At 31.9% G+C, this 13,673-nt stretch overlaps 1 protein-coding gene across 6 annotated transcripts in view; it reads right to left on the bottom strand.

Annotated features, from left to right (window-relative positions):
* LRCH2 (leucine rich repeats and calponin homology domain containing 2) overlaps positions 1 to 13,673 on the bottom strand; it is a 95,257-nt gene that overhangs the window by 35,983 nt on the left and 45,601 nt on the right. For 4 of the 6 annotated variants that reach the window (XR_010940136.1, XR_010940137.1, XM_067724556.1 and 1 more), the window contains exons 6-13: positions 12,716 to 12,849; positions 8,559 to 8,646; positions 8,148 to 8,259; positions 7,846 to 7,943; positions 7,691 to 7,749; positions 5,938 to 6,045; positions 2,082 to 2,159; positions 192 to 257 (exon numbers count right to left, since the gene is read on the bottom strand). Coding sequence is in view for 4 of the 6 variants with exons in the window: in XM_067724556.1 (XP_067580657.1) it covers positions 192 to 257; positions 2,082 to 2,159; positions 5,938 to 6,045; positions 7,691 to 7,749; positions 7,846 to 7,943; positions 8,148 to 8,259; positions 8,559 to 8,646; positions 12,716 to 12,849 (743 nt within the window). In the remaining 2 variants the exon portion in view is untranslated. The remainder of the gene's footprint in view (positions 1 to 191; positions 258 to 2,081; positions 2,160 to 5,937; positions 6,046 to 7,690; positions 7,750 to 7,845; positions 7,944 to 8,147; positions 8,260 to 8,558; positions 8,647 to 12,715; positions 12,850 to 13,673) is intronic. The other 2 variants (XM_067724558.1, XM_067724559.1) reach the window with 1 other exon arrangement.

The following is a 13,673-nucleotide window of genomic DNA, read 5'->3' as shown; positions in this document are numbered from 1 at the left end:
AAAAGTCAATTAAACCTGTGCTGTATAACACATTTCTTTAAAAAAAAAAAAGCACATTTCTTCTCTAAATTATCTAGTTATATTAAATTGATATCAATTATTCAATTAAAGCCCACATATAGGAACATTATTGTTAAAGGATCAACTTTCATTATAAAATATTAACTATAAGTACTAAGATATTTTTATACCTCTTTTCACATTCCACAGTTTGTTTTGGCTTGTTTCTTGTGACGGAAGTTGAATGATTAAGAATCCTAGAAGTAAATCAACACATTAATTCCATAGTATATTAAAGAGAATAGTGTATATACATGATATAAAAGATGTCCATAAATAACTGCATCTGGTCCATGAAGATCTTTGCTAGAAAACAATATTTAAATGTTATTTAGATCAGATGCTCATAAGCGCACTGGCTATTATGAAGAAATGAAGTTCACCAACTCTTCCATGCATCTTCTCTTATAAACCCTTTCTCAAGGCTTGGATATCTTCAAGCCATGCTATTTCCCTGTGCATATCTAACTTTTGGCTGAGACAGAAGATAAAGAGATGCAGATTGTTTAGGTACCATCACAACTGATTTAGTTTTCCCAGGATAGCAAATGACAGGATCATGCTGATGTAATATCATTTTGCCTAATGTCAATAAAACTTAATTCAAAATGCAAAGCCAGTGCTAAAGTTCAATTCTTTAAAAAAAACTCCACAAGTTTATTAAACTTTTAATAACCAAATGAAACAGTATTCGAAGAAAACCAAAAAAAAAAAGAAAAATAAAGAGTGATAAACCACTGTATGAGAGAACTATTTGTCCATAATTTTATGTAAGTCTAAGTGTTAATCTCAAAGTCAAAAGTAATGAATTATTAACTATCTTTCTTTAATATAAGTAACATATTTAAGAGTTCTTAATATTTACCCATTTACTATAGATATAAATGTTATCTTAATTTTCAATTTTAAGTTTAGTTTTATAAGGAGTAGAATATCTGCCTTTTATTCAAAATAATATCATCAGATGTCAACTATCAAAAGAATACACAGGAGAAAAGAAATTCCAAATTAAAGCTACATATTAACTATTAAAACACATAATGAAATAAATATAAGTGGGTAATTCCAGAAAGATGGTTAACATAAAGAAACCAATTTCCATTACCCCAGTTTCCTCACTAGCTTAGATCTAGTAGAGCCTCACCAGGAAGAAGTCCCAGTGAGGGGCAAAGGTCAACTATCACAAGCAAAGCAGTGTAGCTTTGCACCAAACAGTTTCGAGATTACTGACACCTTTGTGTGGGCAGGCACTAAAATTGTACTGAATCCCCAAATGCAGAAGAATTTAGATAATAAATTATCTAAGACTATGAGGAAAAATTACATCATTAAAGAGTGATTTTTAAAAAAGGAAGTAAATCCTAAGAGTTCTCTTCACAAGGAAAAAATTTTTTTCTATTTCTTTAGTTCTGTATCTATATGAGATGATGGATGTTCACTAAACTGCTTGTGATAATCACTTCATGATGTATGTAAGTCAAATCATTATACCAAACACCTTAAATTTATACAATGCTGTATGTCAACTGTATCTCAATAAAACTGAAAGAGAAAAAAATCTTAATTTAAAAAGGAGATATAGCAGTGTGAAATATCCGGGGGGGCAATGTCAGAATTATTCCCTGGGAAGGGGAGGTCAAACTACAGTGCCCTTCACTGCAGTAAATTCTGAATTCTCCCCATACCATACTCACTAGTGTTGTGATTATTTATGTGTATAAGTCATATTGGAGCAGAAAGAAAAAAAGTTGAGATCTACTTACCTATAAAATATATTTTATGTACTTGAAAATTCTCCTATGAAAAATTTTGTGTATAATTGATATTTAATATTTTACTCTGTGATACTCAAAGTTAAAATAAGTGTCTGTTTTATCTAAATACCTCTTCTAGATTATTAAGACACTTCCCCAATCCAGGTACCAGTACTGAGTTTTAAGTAAAAGACTATATAATTCTATATAATTCAGCTGCATCAACCTGGCCCCTTAATACTTAAGGCGTCCACAAACTCTAGATACCTTGATGCACGTCCTGCTGCTCTGGTCCTCTGGAAGAGTTTTTCACTGAATGATGCTCTATAACATAAAGGTCTCCGTCTGTATTCACATTTCACGTACATCAACCAAACCAAAAGATGGAAGAAGTAAGATGTTTTGGGAGAGGATAGGGAAGTCATTAGTAAAGCAAGCAGAAAAGAAAGAATGGATAGATTTTAAGGGTTGAGAGAACTACCTGATTAGTTATAACAAGCTAGAGATTAACATGATGCTCCTCAAATTAGAGTTCACGTGATCAGAAAAAAAAAATCACATGAAAAGGTAATGTACATAATTTCTATAATTCTAAACCAAAATAATAAACTGCTCAAAATCTGATTTTGCTTTCCATGATCCTTAATTAATTATACTTCAATATAGCTTTTCATAATTAGTTTTTTAAATTTAGCTATATCACATAGTACTCAGAAGCACATGTTTGTACAGTAAGTAAAAATTCTCAGGACACACCTAAAAGCTAATAAAATAATTATTAAAAGTAAAGACGTAATAGAAAATACTATAGAATAAGTTAGAAGGAATGAACATGCAATGGGAACCAGTCAACTGAAGCTATTCATTGCTTGCATGTATTATAATCCTTTCTTTAGGATGATAATCAAACAAATTTTAAGAAGCCAGTTAAACATCTACTTAATCAGCCATGTAATAAGAAAATCAGTATAAGAAGAGCAGTAGCCACTTCTCTAATGTTAACATACATAAGTAGAGTTGGTGGAAATTTGAAGAATTGGCTAAGTAATTTACAGAGCAACATTATTTTAAAATAATGATTTTTTAAGACAATAGTTTTTTATTTAGCTTCCCAAATTATAGTGAAGATAAAATTATGATTTGTGGAGATAAAATTATGATTTGTGGAACAGCTATTTTAATATAGACAAAGTCATTGATTCAGGGGGACTTCAATACACTCAAATACCAGTAGAAATAATCCAATAGTTTGACAAAGGGGATAAAGATTAGCTTTTAAAAATTTAACAATAAACTGTCAATACAAAGTAGTTTAATCTATGCATCTCAGACAAAGAAGGGGCAGTCTTCTAAATAACTAGGCTTCAGACTTTGAACACTTATGAGTTATCTACTTGATGGTTTATTTGGTGATCCTTTTCCCCACCCTTTTTGATTATTAATTCTGTGTGATATCTTCTTGTTACTTTCCTAGGACAGTTTCATCCACCGAGTACTAGTATAAACCTTCTTTAAGAATCACAGATATTTTAAAAAACAGTGCAAACTAAACAAGTGGCAAAGCTGCTCTAAGAAAATCATCACTAAACTCAACATAAGCAATTTTTAAATTGCCTCTAATTTTGGAGTACACGCATGGCTTCTTTTAGCTGAGAGTTAACACTGCATTTACCTTTGACTAGTAGCTAGCTAAAGAGCAGTTAAATAGTAAGCATACAGTCAAAGTAGGAGTCTTAAGTGGTACTTCCTGATATACAAAGATAATCTTACCCCAGATAAACTATTTTAAATCAAGACTAACAACAAACAAACAAAAATATTACAATGGTTATGTTAAAACTTAAAAAGAAATTTTACAACTCCTGGTTGACTTGCAATTTTAAATAGCATTTCAGATTCTTCATTAATAAAGTTGGAATCTAAAACAATACAGTGTGAAAGGGAAAAACTACAACCAGAGAAGGTATACAAACTCACATCCTCTAAGGCATATATTCTTATACAAGATTACTTTTGACTTTTTGGACTCACTCAAATTTTAGTATTGTAACAGTAAACAAAAAATTTTAATTATCTACATCTAAGACATATAAGCAATAGCAACATATTTTAGAAGGAAGGATGAGATCATTTAATGGAGAAAACACTAGATTCAGCATAAAAAAATTCTGGGATCTAATTTAAATTGTCTACAGATTACAAATTTTAAAAGTAAAATGTACTCCTTACTTTATGAACAGATATTATAAAATTTTAATGCCTTCAAAAATTAGACATAGTTATAACATTAATGTCACTGCATATTAATATTTAATCCAAAAAGCTCTTATATTTGTATGCACTAACATCTGAAAAGGAGGATGAAGTAGAGAAACAGTTCAGAGAGAGAGGAATTAACTTTGTATAAATCTCAAAAAATAACAGAAATTATGTAGAGAGAACAAATTAACTAAATTAATGGTTCCTATTAGCTTTAAATTTGTTGATCTCATTTTCAAGCAATTATTTAACCAGTAACAGTATTACTGAGTACCTACTATGTACAGTGCTAGGCGCTGTTTTGTTCTGATTACAAAACTATCACAAAAACAAGACCTATGAAACATCATTTGATGTTGTATCTAGGCTAGAAAGAATAATTTGTCAGAGGGATAGATGAAAAACTAATACAACAATAGGAGAAAATTGAAAATATAGAAATGTTATATGTGGCAATGTTAAAATCTAAAATTATGCACTCAAATGCTATTCTTAACACAATGAGAGAAATGGATATTGTTGTGGGTTCTTATAAAATCAGTATTCTCTGTCCATAATGATAAATGCAATTTTTTCACCTGCCAGGTAGAGGAGGTAGAAACTCAACTATTTTTTAAGCTACACAGAGCAGGTGGTGGCTTGCTTCATCAAACCTCTTAAACCAATGGGGAGATCAATACTTTAATTACACTGAAGGGGGAAAACACACACAACCTCATAAGTAGCCGATTTTTAAAAAGCCCAGTTAAAAATGAATCATAGGAAAAGATTAGAAGATAAGATTCACAGAAAAGGGTGACAGAAAGTTATGGCAGAAGAAAAATGTCAATTGAGAGTGAGGATACATTAGACATAGATATAGAAGGGATAAAGATGAGTGATATTTTCTAGTATGGTTTTCAATTCTATAAATGCAGTAGCAGTGCAAAAAAAAGATACTGAGTGATTATTTTTTAAAAATAGTGGCCCCTAAAACCACACATCTGTCATTGAATAAGTTTTAATAGTAATTATTTTTCAAAGCGTCTTTGAAATGCCAGTATACTTTTTTAAGCTTCCCAAAACATGGTCATGTGATCCATAAACATTTATTGCTTTGAATAAGTAAAATGCTTAGTAGTTATCCATGTTAAGTGCACCAAAATTATTCTTTTAATTTTCTCAAAACAAAAAAATCTCAGATCTGCTTTATTATTTCAAAACTATAAATTCAGTACTCTCAGTACATGAAGATGGCAATAAAGCTGACCCTCAGCAGCACATAGAACTTTTTCTGTATTAAAAATGGACCTGCACTGATTTTACACTCATTAACACAATGTCCTCCTCATTGCCAATAACACGCATTTGGAGAAAGCCCAGCCAGAGGGAGAAATGCTCCTTGACCAAGAAACAGACTAAAGTGAACCTGTGACTCTCAAATCGTCACACTGATTTAATCAACGATTATATAATTCAGTTCAATTTTAAGGAGTTTACACATATCCCAAGTAACTCAAAATCTGATAAAAAGCACACTATATACTTGTGACACGTACTTGGAAAAAAATACTCATAACATATTTAATGCTACTGTGAGCTAAGGTGAATATCAACAATTATTATTATTTAGCACCAGGAATAAAAAAGAGATATCAAAGCAATAATTCAATATAATGACTAGATGAGTATAAAGTATTCTGTTAATTGTATATGTAACTTTCTATTTCTCTCCTAAGAATTTCCTATTGTCTTTTAGTAGTTAGTCCCTTGAAATAGATCTTAAGATGGTCCTATTATTTACTGTTTATTTGATAATCTTTAAATACTCAGATTTAATGATTATAAAAGTTGCCCACTTAAATTTCATTATTGAAAAAGATACCTGTTCTTCTGCTCTTGCTGCAATAACTGAGCAGCTATTTTCCTCAAATCCGTTACTTCTTTCAAACCATCATCTTCTTCCTCGGCAAGTAATTGCTCTTTCCCAAGTCTGAAAGGTGACACAAACATGGTTATCCAAAAAGTAAGGCAGATGATATTTTATGCCAGCTTCCAAATGTAGAAACCATTTTTTATTTTTAATAGCATGTGAAAGCTAAAGCCCTATAACGTCCTTGTATTTAAAATGTTAAAATAAGAAATAAAGAATATTTAAGGAATATAAAAACATATCTATCCTCTCAATAGGCAACGTGGCATACTGGTTATATTAATATAATTAATGGCTAAAAGGTAAACTGCACCACCATTTTGTAATTTCTGAAATGTGTAATGGCCATAGTAATTTAACAATGCATATTCTCCATCTTGAGTGTAATAAGGACCACAGAGCTCTATTTGGCCTATCTTTAGAGATAGAAAATGTTATGAAAATCTCTCATTTTATCAAGCCACTCTACTCTTATCAGTTTATTCATTTTGATTTTCAAAATCTCTACGTAAGATGTTTAAGTAGTAGAAATGCAAAATAGATTGACAGACTGGCAATTTGCCAAAAAACACTCATTAAAATATATAGTTTTATCATTCAAACAGAACAAAGAAATTTTAAAATTGTCCTCCAAAGTCTAGTAATTTTACCCCAAAGGTATTTCATTTAAAAAATGGTACCAAGCCTAAGACTCTGTATCTTTACCATATCTTGCATGCCACTGGAGACTCAAGTATAGGCAACTGTCCTCATGAGATAAGGTGAGAAAGTAAGAGATGAATGAAATATAGAGTACAAGACAAAGCACTGTATCTCCCTATGGGGTACCAGAGATGATTAATTAATGACTGTTAAAAAGTTACCAATGAGGTCATTTGGGGGAAGCACAATGCAGAGAAAAGAGAAAAACTTGGGGATCAGAGAGAGAGAGCTAGGTTCACACCCGAGGTTCTAGTGGACACTAGCTAAGTAGTTCTAGACAAGAAACTTCAGTCTCCGAGCTTCACCTTCCTCATCTGTAAAAATGTGGACAATATCGACCCCCCAGGATTTAGTGAAGATTAAGAAACATGGCAAAGCACATAGCACAGATCCTGGTATATGGTAGGTATTCAACAAATGCTCCTTCCTTCCTGCAGCTATGAAGTAACTTGAAGGAGTGACTGAAAAATGTGGTAGGTCATATTCCATCATTTCATAAGATAAATGATACAGAAAAGATCCAAAGTACAATTATTTTAATAAAATAGAGAAGTAAATACCCTTAAAATTACCATAACCAGTCTGATGAAACAGAAAGTGTATTAGACCAAGAGTCAGAACACCTGAGTTCCAGACATTTGAAACTCCAAGCCTCAGTATCCTTATTGGTTAAATTATGCCAATACCATCTGTTTTAAAGAGTTGTTAGATAGCTCAAATGAGGCAATGTATGGGAAGGTACAGTATTCTTCAGTAATAATAATGGGTGATATTATAATTACACTTATAGGGGAAAACAGAGTATATACTACACTCAACTTATATGTTCAGTATAATTCTCAGTTTAATTGAGGAATGCAGACAGATGAAATATTCACAAATTAACTATCTGAACTTAACAGGTAAATGAACAAAAAAAAATATTCGTTCAAGTAGAAATATCTAAAGAATATTTCAAGTATTAGTAAGTAGCATTTCAATTTGAGAATTAGTGTGTGCTTACGTTTTTTCATCTCCCAATTCTTCATTTTTCTGAGATTTTTCAGGGCCTTTTTCTTTTCCCTTATATAAAAGAAAGTTATCATTTTAAAATGTATTGTTCACTTTTGTGAGATTAAAGAGAACATGTTATTAATACTTGTTCAAAGTTTTCTTTACCTTAAGGAAAGTGACAAATGATCCAATAGGTGCATCTCCCTGTTCAGGAACTGCTACATCATCTGTGTTGGGGTCAGTAAAATCATACACCTCCGGGTCTAAGTATAGATTAATATTTATTAGAAAATATGAATAGTAAACAGTATTCTCTGACACTGCAGTGCTTAGAAAAAAGTACATTTTCCCAATAAAAGAGTTGGCCAAAGATACTATAATTTTTTAAAGGCCATTTTAAATAAAATATTCATTTTTAATAAGAGCTATGTACATGATATAAAAATAGCAGACACCATATGAATTACCTTTCTGAGAATCAGGTTTACTTCCTACTGAGTGACTGTCATTTCTTGATGTCTGCTCTCTATTTGATTCTGAGACTTGAGAATGAAGGCTGATTGTGTCGTCATCTGATGGCTGAACAGAATAAGCAAAAAGTAAAAATGAGGCGTTTTAAACAAATGATAAGGATTAAGTTGCTTTAATATCACATCTTAAGTATAGAACATCTGATTTAAATCTCCAGTTTTCAAACCAAAAATTAATGAGGTTTACTGTTCTGCTTTTTAAAACGTGCATGTCTTTTTTTCATTTGAAGTCATAAAATGCATGATGATCATATTTTTAAGCAAAAGAAATCAAGTGTGTGCAAGTGTCTATTTCAAAGCTCTAATAAAATTTTAAAATAAAACAGTTCAGCAATAGAGAAGACTCACTTCCGTTGTAGACAATCGTTTCTCTCCGTTATCACTTCCAATTCCAGAGTCAGGGCCATGATTTTTATTTGGATAAAAATCTTCCATACTATGGAAATACAAATTCTAAGGGCAGTTAGGGTTTTCTTCTTAAATAGATAATACATAATTGACCTAAAATTTCCCTAGATAATACAGTCTTACACATTTTTGATATGTAGGATCCTTAAAGACATGAGGAGAAAAATATCAGATCATACAAAACACTTTATTCATGTCCCTCATGTAATATTTTTCTTTCATGTGCTCTGTTGTAAAAACTTAACAATAGCTTATTATTTCTCCTGAGAGATTCAGAAAAGCACAGCCCTGCTAGAAAATCATCTTGATAAAGACCTATTTTTATCAGTTTGACAAATTTCACCACAGAATGCTGAAATGTTTTTTAACTTTAATTCATAGAGTTTTTTCTTCATTATCTTTAAAAATATATTTTAGATTTGTAAATAAGGCCCATTTAGTAATTAACAAAAGAGAAAAAAGGCAAAAAAAAGTCTGTGACTCATTGAATAAGCAATTGTTTTGGTGTGAGGATAGAGCTGTCCTTGCAAATTTCTGAATTACAGTATGCCACCCAGGTTGCAAAATATTTTTCACTTTAATTTGCAAATTTACTATACACTCTACACTGACCACTGATTATGTGCCAAGAATTGGGCTAGGTGCTTTAAAGGTAATACCTTATACATTCCTTGTGAAAACTCTAGCAGGTTAGTGGTGCTTTTTCATTTTATGGAAGAGGAAAGTGAGGCCAGGAGGGGTTGAAAAAATTGCCCAATGACACGCAACTTGCAAATGGCAGTCTAAATTTGTTCCCAAGATTATCTAACACTAAAGTCCCTAATCTTAATCACTATGCTATACTCCCTCCCCAAATACTGATTTTATACTTTTCAAAAGTATATCAACAAACTTAGGGAAGCAATTACCAAGTGTCAAGGCACTATGCTGAACACCTGAGATGAGATGAATTTTAAAATGTTTGGTTTCAACGGGCTCTCAGCCCAGAGGGGAAGGGAGTATGTTTATATGTTTTGAAGAATATGACAAAGGTAAATATAAAGTGCTGTGAGAAAAGAGAGATTAACTAATTCTCCTTGGTAAGGTTAGGAAAGGCCTCATCCAAGAAAGTGGCATTTGAGATGAATCTTGAAGGATGAAAAGAGGCAACAATTGCTAGCATTTGTTAAGTGTCTACATTGTGTTAGATACTATGCCAGGTACACATATTTTATTTATAATCCTTACATTATACAATTTACACATTATTTCTTTTTACAAATGAAGATAATACAGCTTATAAAAGTTAACTTCCCAAGGGGAAAAATTATGACATTTACTGAATATTATCCATTGAACTAGTTGCCAAGCACACATTTAATTCTCACAACAAGCTTATGAAGTGTGTATTGCTAACATTTTAAATAAAGAAACAGGCTCAGAGAGATTAAATAATTTACACAGCCCACAGAGGAATTAAGAGAGAGGTTAAACCATGATTAGAACTGAAATCCATCTGACTGCACTGCACAATAATACATCCATGTACTATACTAAAATACATTGGTGTATTCGTAATAGACGATAATGATAATAATAAGCTATTTGTTGAGGAATTATTATGGATAAGACATTGTGTTAAGTACTCTATATACATTATTTCATTTAATCCTGACAGCATCCATATGGTTATTTCCCTTTTCATATATAATAAAGCTGAGAACCAGAGATATCATGACACAAGGACATACAGTTATTAAGGGTCGGAGAAGAGCTTCACAGGCATATTATGTCTGACTCCAAAAGCTGATGATAAGTATAGCTACTGTAATGCCTATGTAAAATAAAGAGTTTACAAAATAGTCAAGGCACAGAAAGTAGTAAGAACCATATAGCCAAGAACATGAGTGTGAAACTCAAAGTACGAGAACTGTGAGTGAGAGATAAGCACACTCAAAAGCCAACTCATAAATAAACTCTATTGACCTGCACTGTCCAATACAGTAGCCACCAGTCATATATGGCTATTGAGCATCTGAAATGTGACTAGTCCAAATTGAGACATGCTATAAATGTAAAATACATACTAGATTTCAAAGATTCAAAAGGAAGAAAAAGAATGTGAAATAACTTACTAATTTTTTACATTTAATTATAAGTTGAAATGACATGATATATTGGGTTAAGTAACATACATTATTAAAATTAATTTCACCTGCTTATTACTTTTAAGTGGGCTACAAGAAAATTTAAAATTACTTACGTGGCTCACATTGCCTTTCTATTGGATGGCACTGCTAGAGAACATCTCCAAAATATATCTCAATTCTGTCCACTCCTTTTAATCTCTACTGCAATAACCCTATTCAAGACCCCTTGATCTCTTGGCAGTACCACAACAACCTAACTAGTCCCTGTACTTCTACTCTTGTATACTTCCAATGTATTCTCTCTGTAAGAGGCAAAATAGTTTTTTTTTAACATAATTCAGATCATGTTATTCTCCTGTTTATAACTGTCCAATGACTTCCCACTGTACTTTAAATAAAATTCAAACTCCTTACCACAGCCTCCAAAGCCCCCACATGACTTCAGCCCTGACTACCTCTCCAAAATCAACTTGTACCACAATGCTTGCCTCCTTTCAGCTTTTTAACACAGCAACTTTCTTCCTAACTTAACGCCTTTGCACATGGCATTATTTCTGCCTGAAATGCTCTTCCCCCCACTCTTGCCACAGCTAGCTTGCTTTTCTCCTTCCACGTCTTGACTTAAAACCTCACCTTCTCAGAGACATTCCCTGACCACACTCCTGAAACCTGTTCCTTTCTTTCAAAGCAGTCACCACAATTTGAAATTATATGTGTGTGTGTGTGTTCTTGCTTTATTTACTGACTGACATCCTCCACTAGAATGTGAGCTTCATGAGAGCCAAGGCCAATGTGTATATAATTAAATAAAACATACCCTGAACCTGCCGGTAGGCATTCAACTGATTATTTATTTATTTATTTATTTATTTATTTATTTATTTATTTATTTATTTATTTATTTTTGCGGTACGCGGCTTCTCACTGTTATGGCCTCTCCCGTTGCAGAGCACAGGCTCCGGACACGCAGGCTCAAGCGGCTATGGCTCACGGGCCCAGCCGCTCCGCGGCATGTGGGATCTTCCCGGACCGGGGCACGAACCCGTGTCCCCTGCATCGGCAGGCGGACTCTCAACCACTGCACCACCAGGGAAGCCCCAACTGATATTTTTAAAATAAATAAATGACTAATACAATGAATGCTGTTACTAAAGTAATTTTTAAATAAATATAAAGCATACTAATAGAGATTAGTATATGAATTAATTCTAATTTTTATAGAATTGTTTGGTCTACTATCTTTTATAATATTAAACAAAATAATCTTTGGGAACTAAATTTAATGTTCTGATATTTAATTCTACTGAGGCAACAAAAATATTCAAGAAAAAGTCCTATTTGTGAATTCAAGAACTTGCACTGTTAACAACAGTATACTCTCATCCAACTCCAAATTATTTTCCATGCTACTAGACGGAATTATGTTTTCATAAAATTGTTCAGACCAATCTACATCTCGAAAGGATGAATTAAAAACAAAATATCAAATCTAACATTTCAAAATCTCATGAGTAGAAAAACACCAATATCATAGAGAACATCAATGGTAACTCAACTTTGATCCAGACACAAAGAATATGAAGGTGAAAGGTATCCCGAAATGTCTTGCTCTTCCACTAACCTCAGTTCAAAGTCAAATTCTACTTGTTATTTGAAACGTACAACAGAGTGATCACAGAAGTAAATTAACAGTTGTCAAGTGCTGAGAAATTAGTGTTTCTGTACTATAATGTCAAATCTTTACATTTTACTACTAAAAGCTTTAATAATAAATTTTTGAGAAAATTCCAAATGTATTCTAGTACACCAAAAGTTCATTCTATGATGGTGATATTTCACTTCAGCCAATTATTTAACACTGGGCCAATCAGTCTAAGTATATTCAGTATACCTGAGATTAATAAATATCTTTTATATAGAAAGAAGACACAATCATCACGAAATGAGACTGTCAGAATATTACATTACCTGTCTGTGAGAGGTTGGGAGGGCATTCTTTTACTCAATGATGGAAGATCCAGAGAATCTGGTTTCTTATCCATTCTGCAACATGCTTGGATATTTAAGTATTTAAATATGTGTACTTTACCTTTTAAACATATCTGTCAGTAAATAATAAAGATTTAATTATATAGGTCCAAATATAAATGTCATCTACCAATTTATTGATAAATTTTAATAATCTCAAATTATTCGGAGACATAACAATCATGAGAGATACTTTGCATATTTAAATAATTTGTACTTCTGACACTAGGTGAAAAAAATCTGACAACACTGATACCAACTAAAATTCTATTGCGGTCTCTGTTCTTATTAGAAAAAATAAGTTAATTTTCCTGTATTTCACTGGGTTTTTTGTTAAAAGCACAATGTACAAACCACTAAACAATATAAAATTTATAATTCATGAAAGTTGCCTTTATTCGAAAAAAATGAAAAGAAATATATTCATTGTAGTGGTGAGAACAGAAAATAATAATCCATGTAATTCTTTAAAGTAATCTCATCAGAATCACTAAGTCATTTGGGCTAAACACTGGAAGAAAGCTAATCAAAAGAATGTAAATATAGGAAAAATGAATTTGTTGAAAGGTGTGACGGTAGGCCAGTTAGAATAAAATAAAGCTTTAAATGGTCAATTCAACTAAGACAATATCCTGAAAAGTTATTTTCATTGGTGGTAAAGAAAAGGAATAATGAAGGGAAAAATACTATGTGAAAGAAAATATTCTATATAAAAAACATAGACAATGCACAGTAGGGAAACAGTAAGTCAGCTTTACAAAGGTTAACTACAGTCACCATAAGTGTTATCGAATAAATATTTCTCAAAAATTAGAATAAAAAATGTTTTGTTTTATGGGCACACATAACCTAGCAACACACAAAACAATGAACAAAGAAAACAGTAAGAAAAGTACAT

Source organism: Pseudorca crassidens, chromosome X (assembly GCF_039906515.1).
Source record: "Pseudorca crassidens isolate mPseCra1 chromosome X, mPseCra1.hap1, whole genome shotgun sequence".
Lineage (NCBI taxonomy): Eukaryota > Metazoa > Chordata > Mammalia > Artiodactyla > Delphinidae > Pseudorca > Pseudorca crassidens.
The sequence above is the reverse complement of the archived record's forward strand: the minus strand, read 5'-3'. Positions and strand labels throughout refer to the sequence as shown.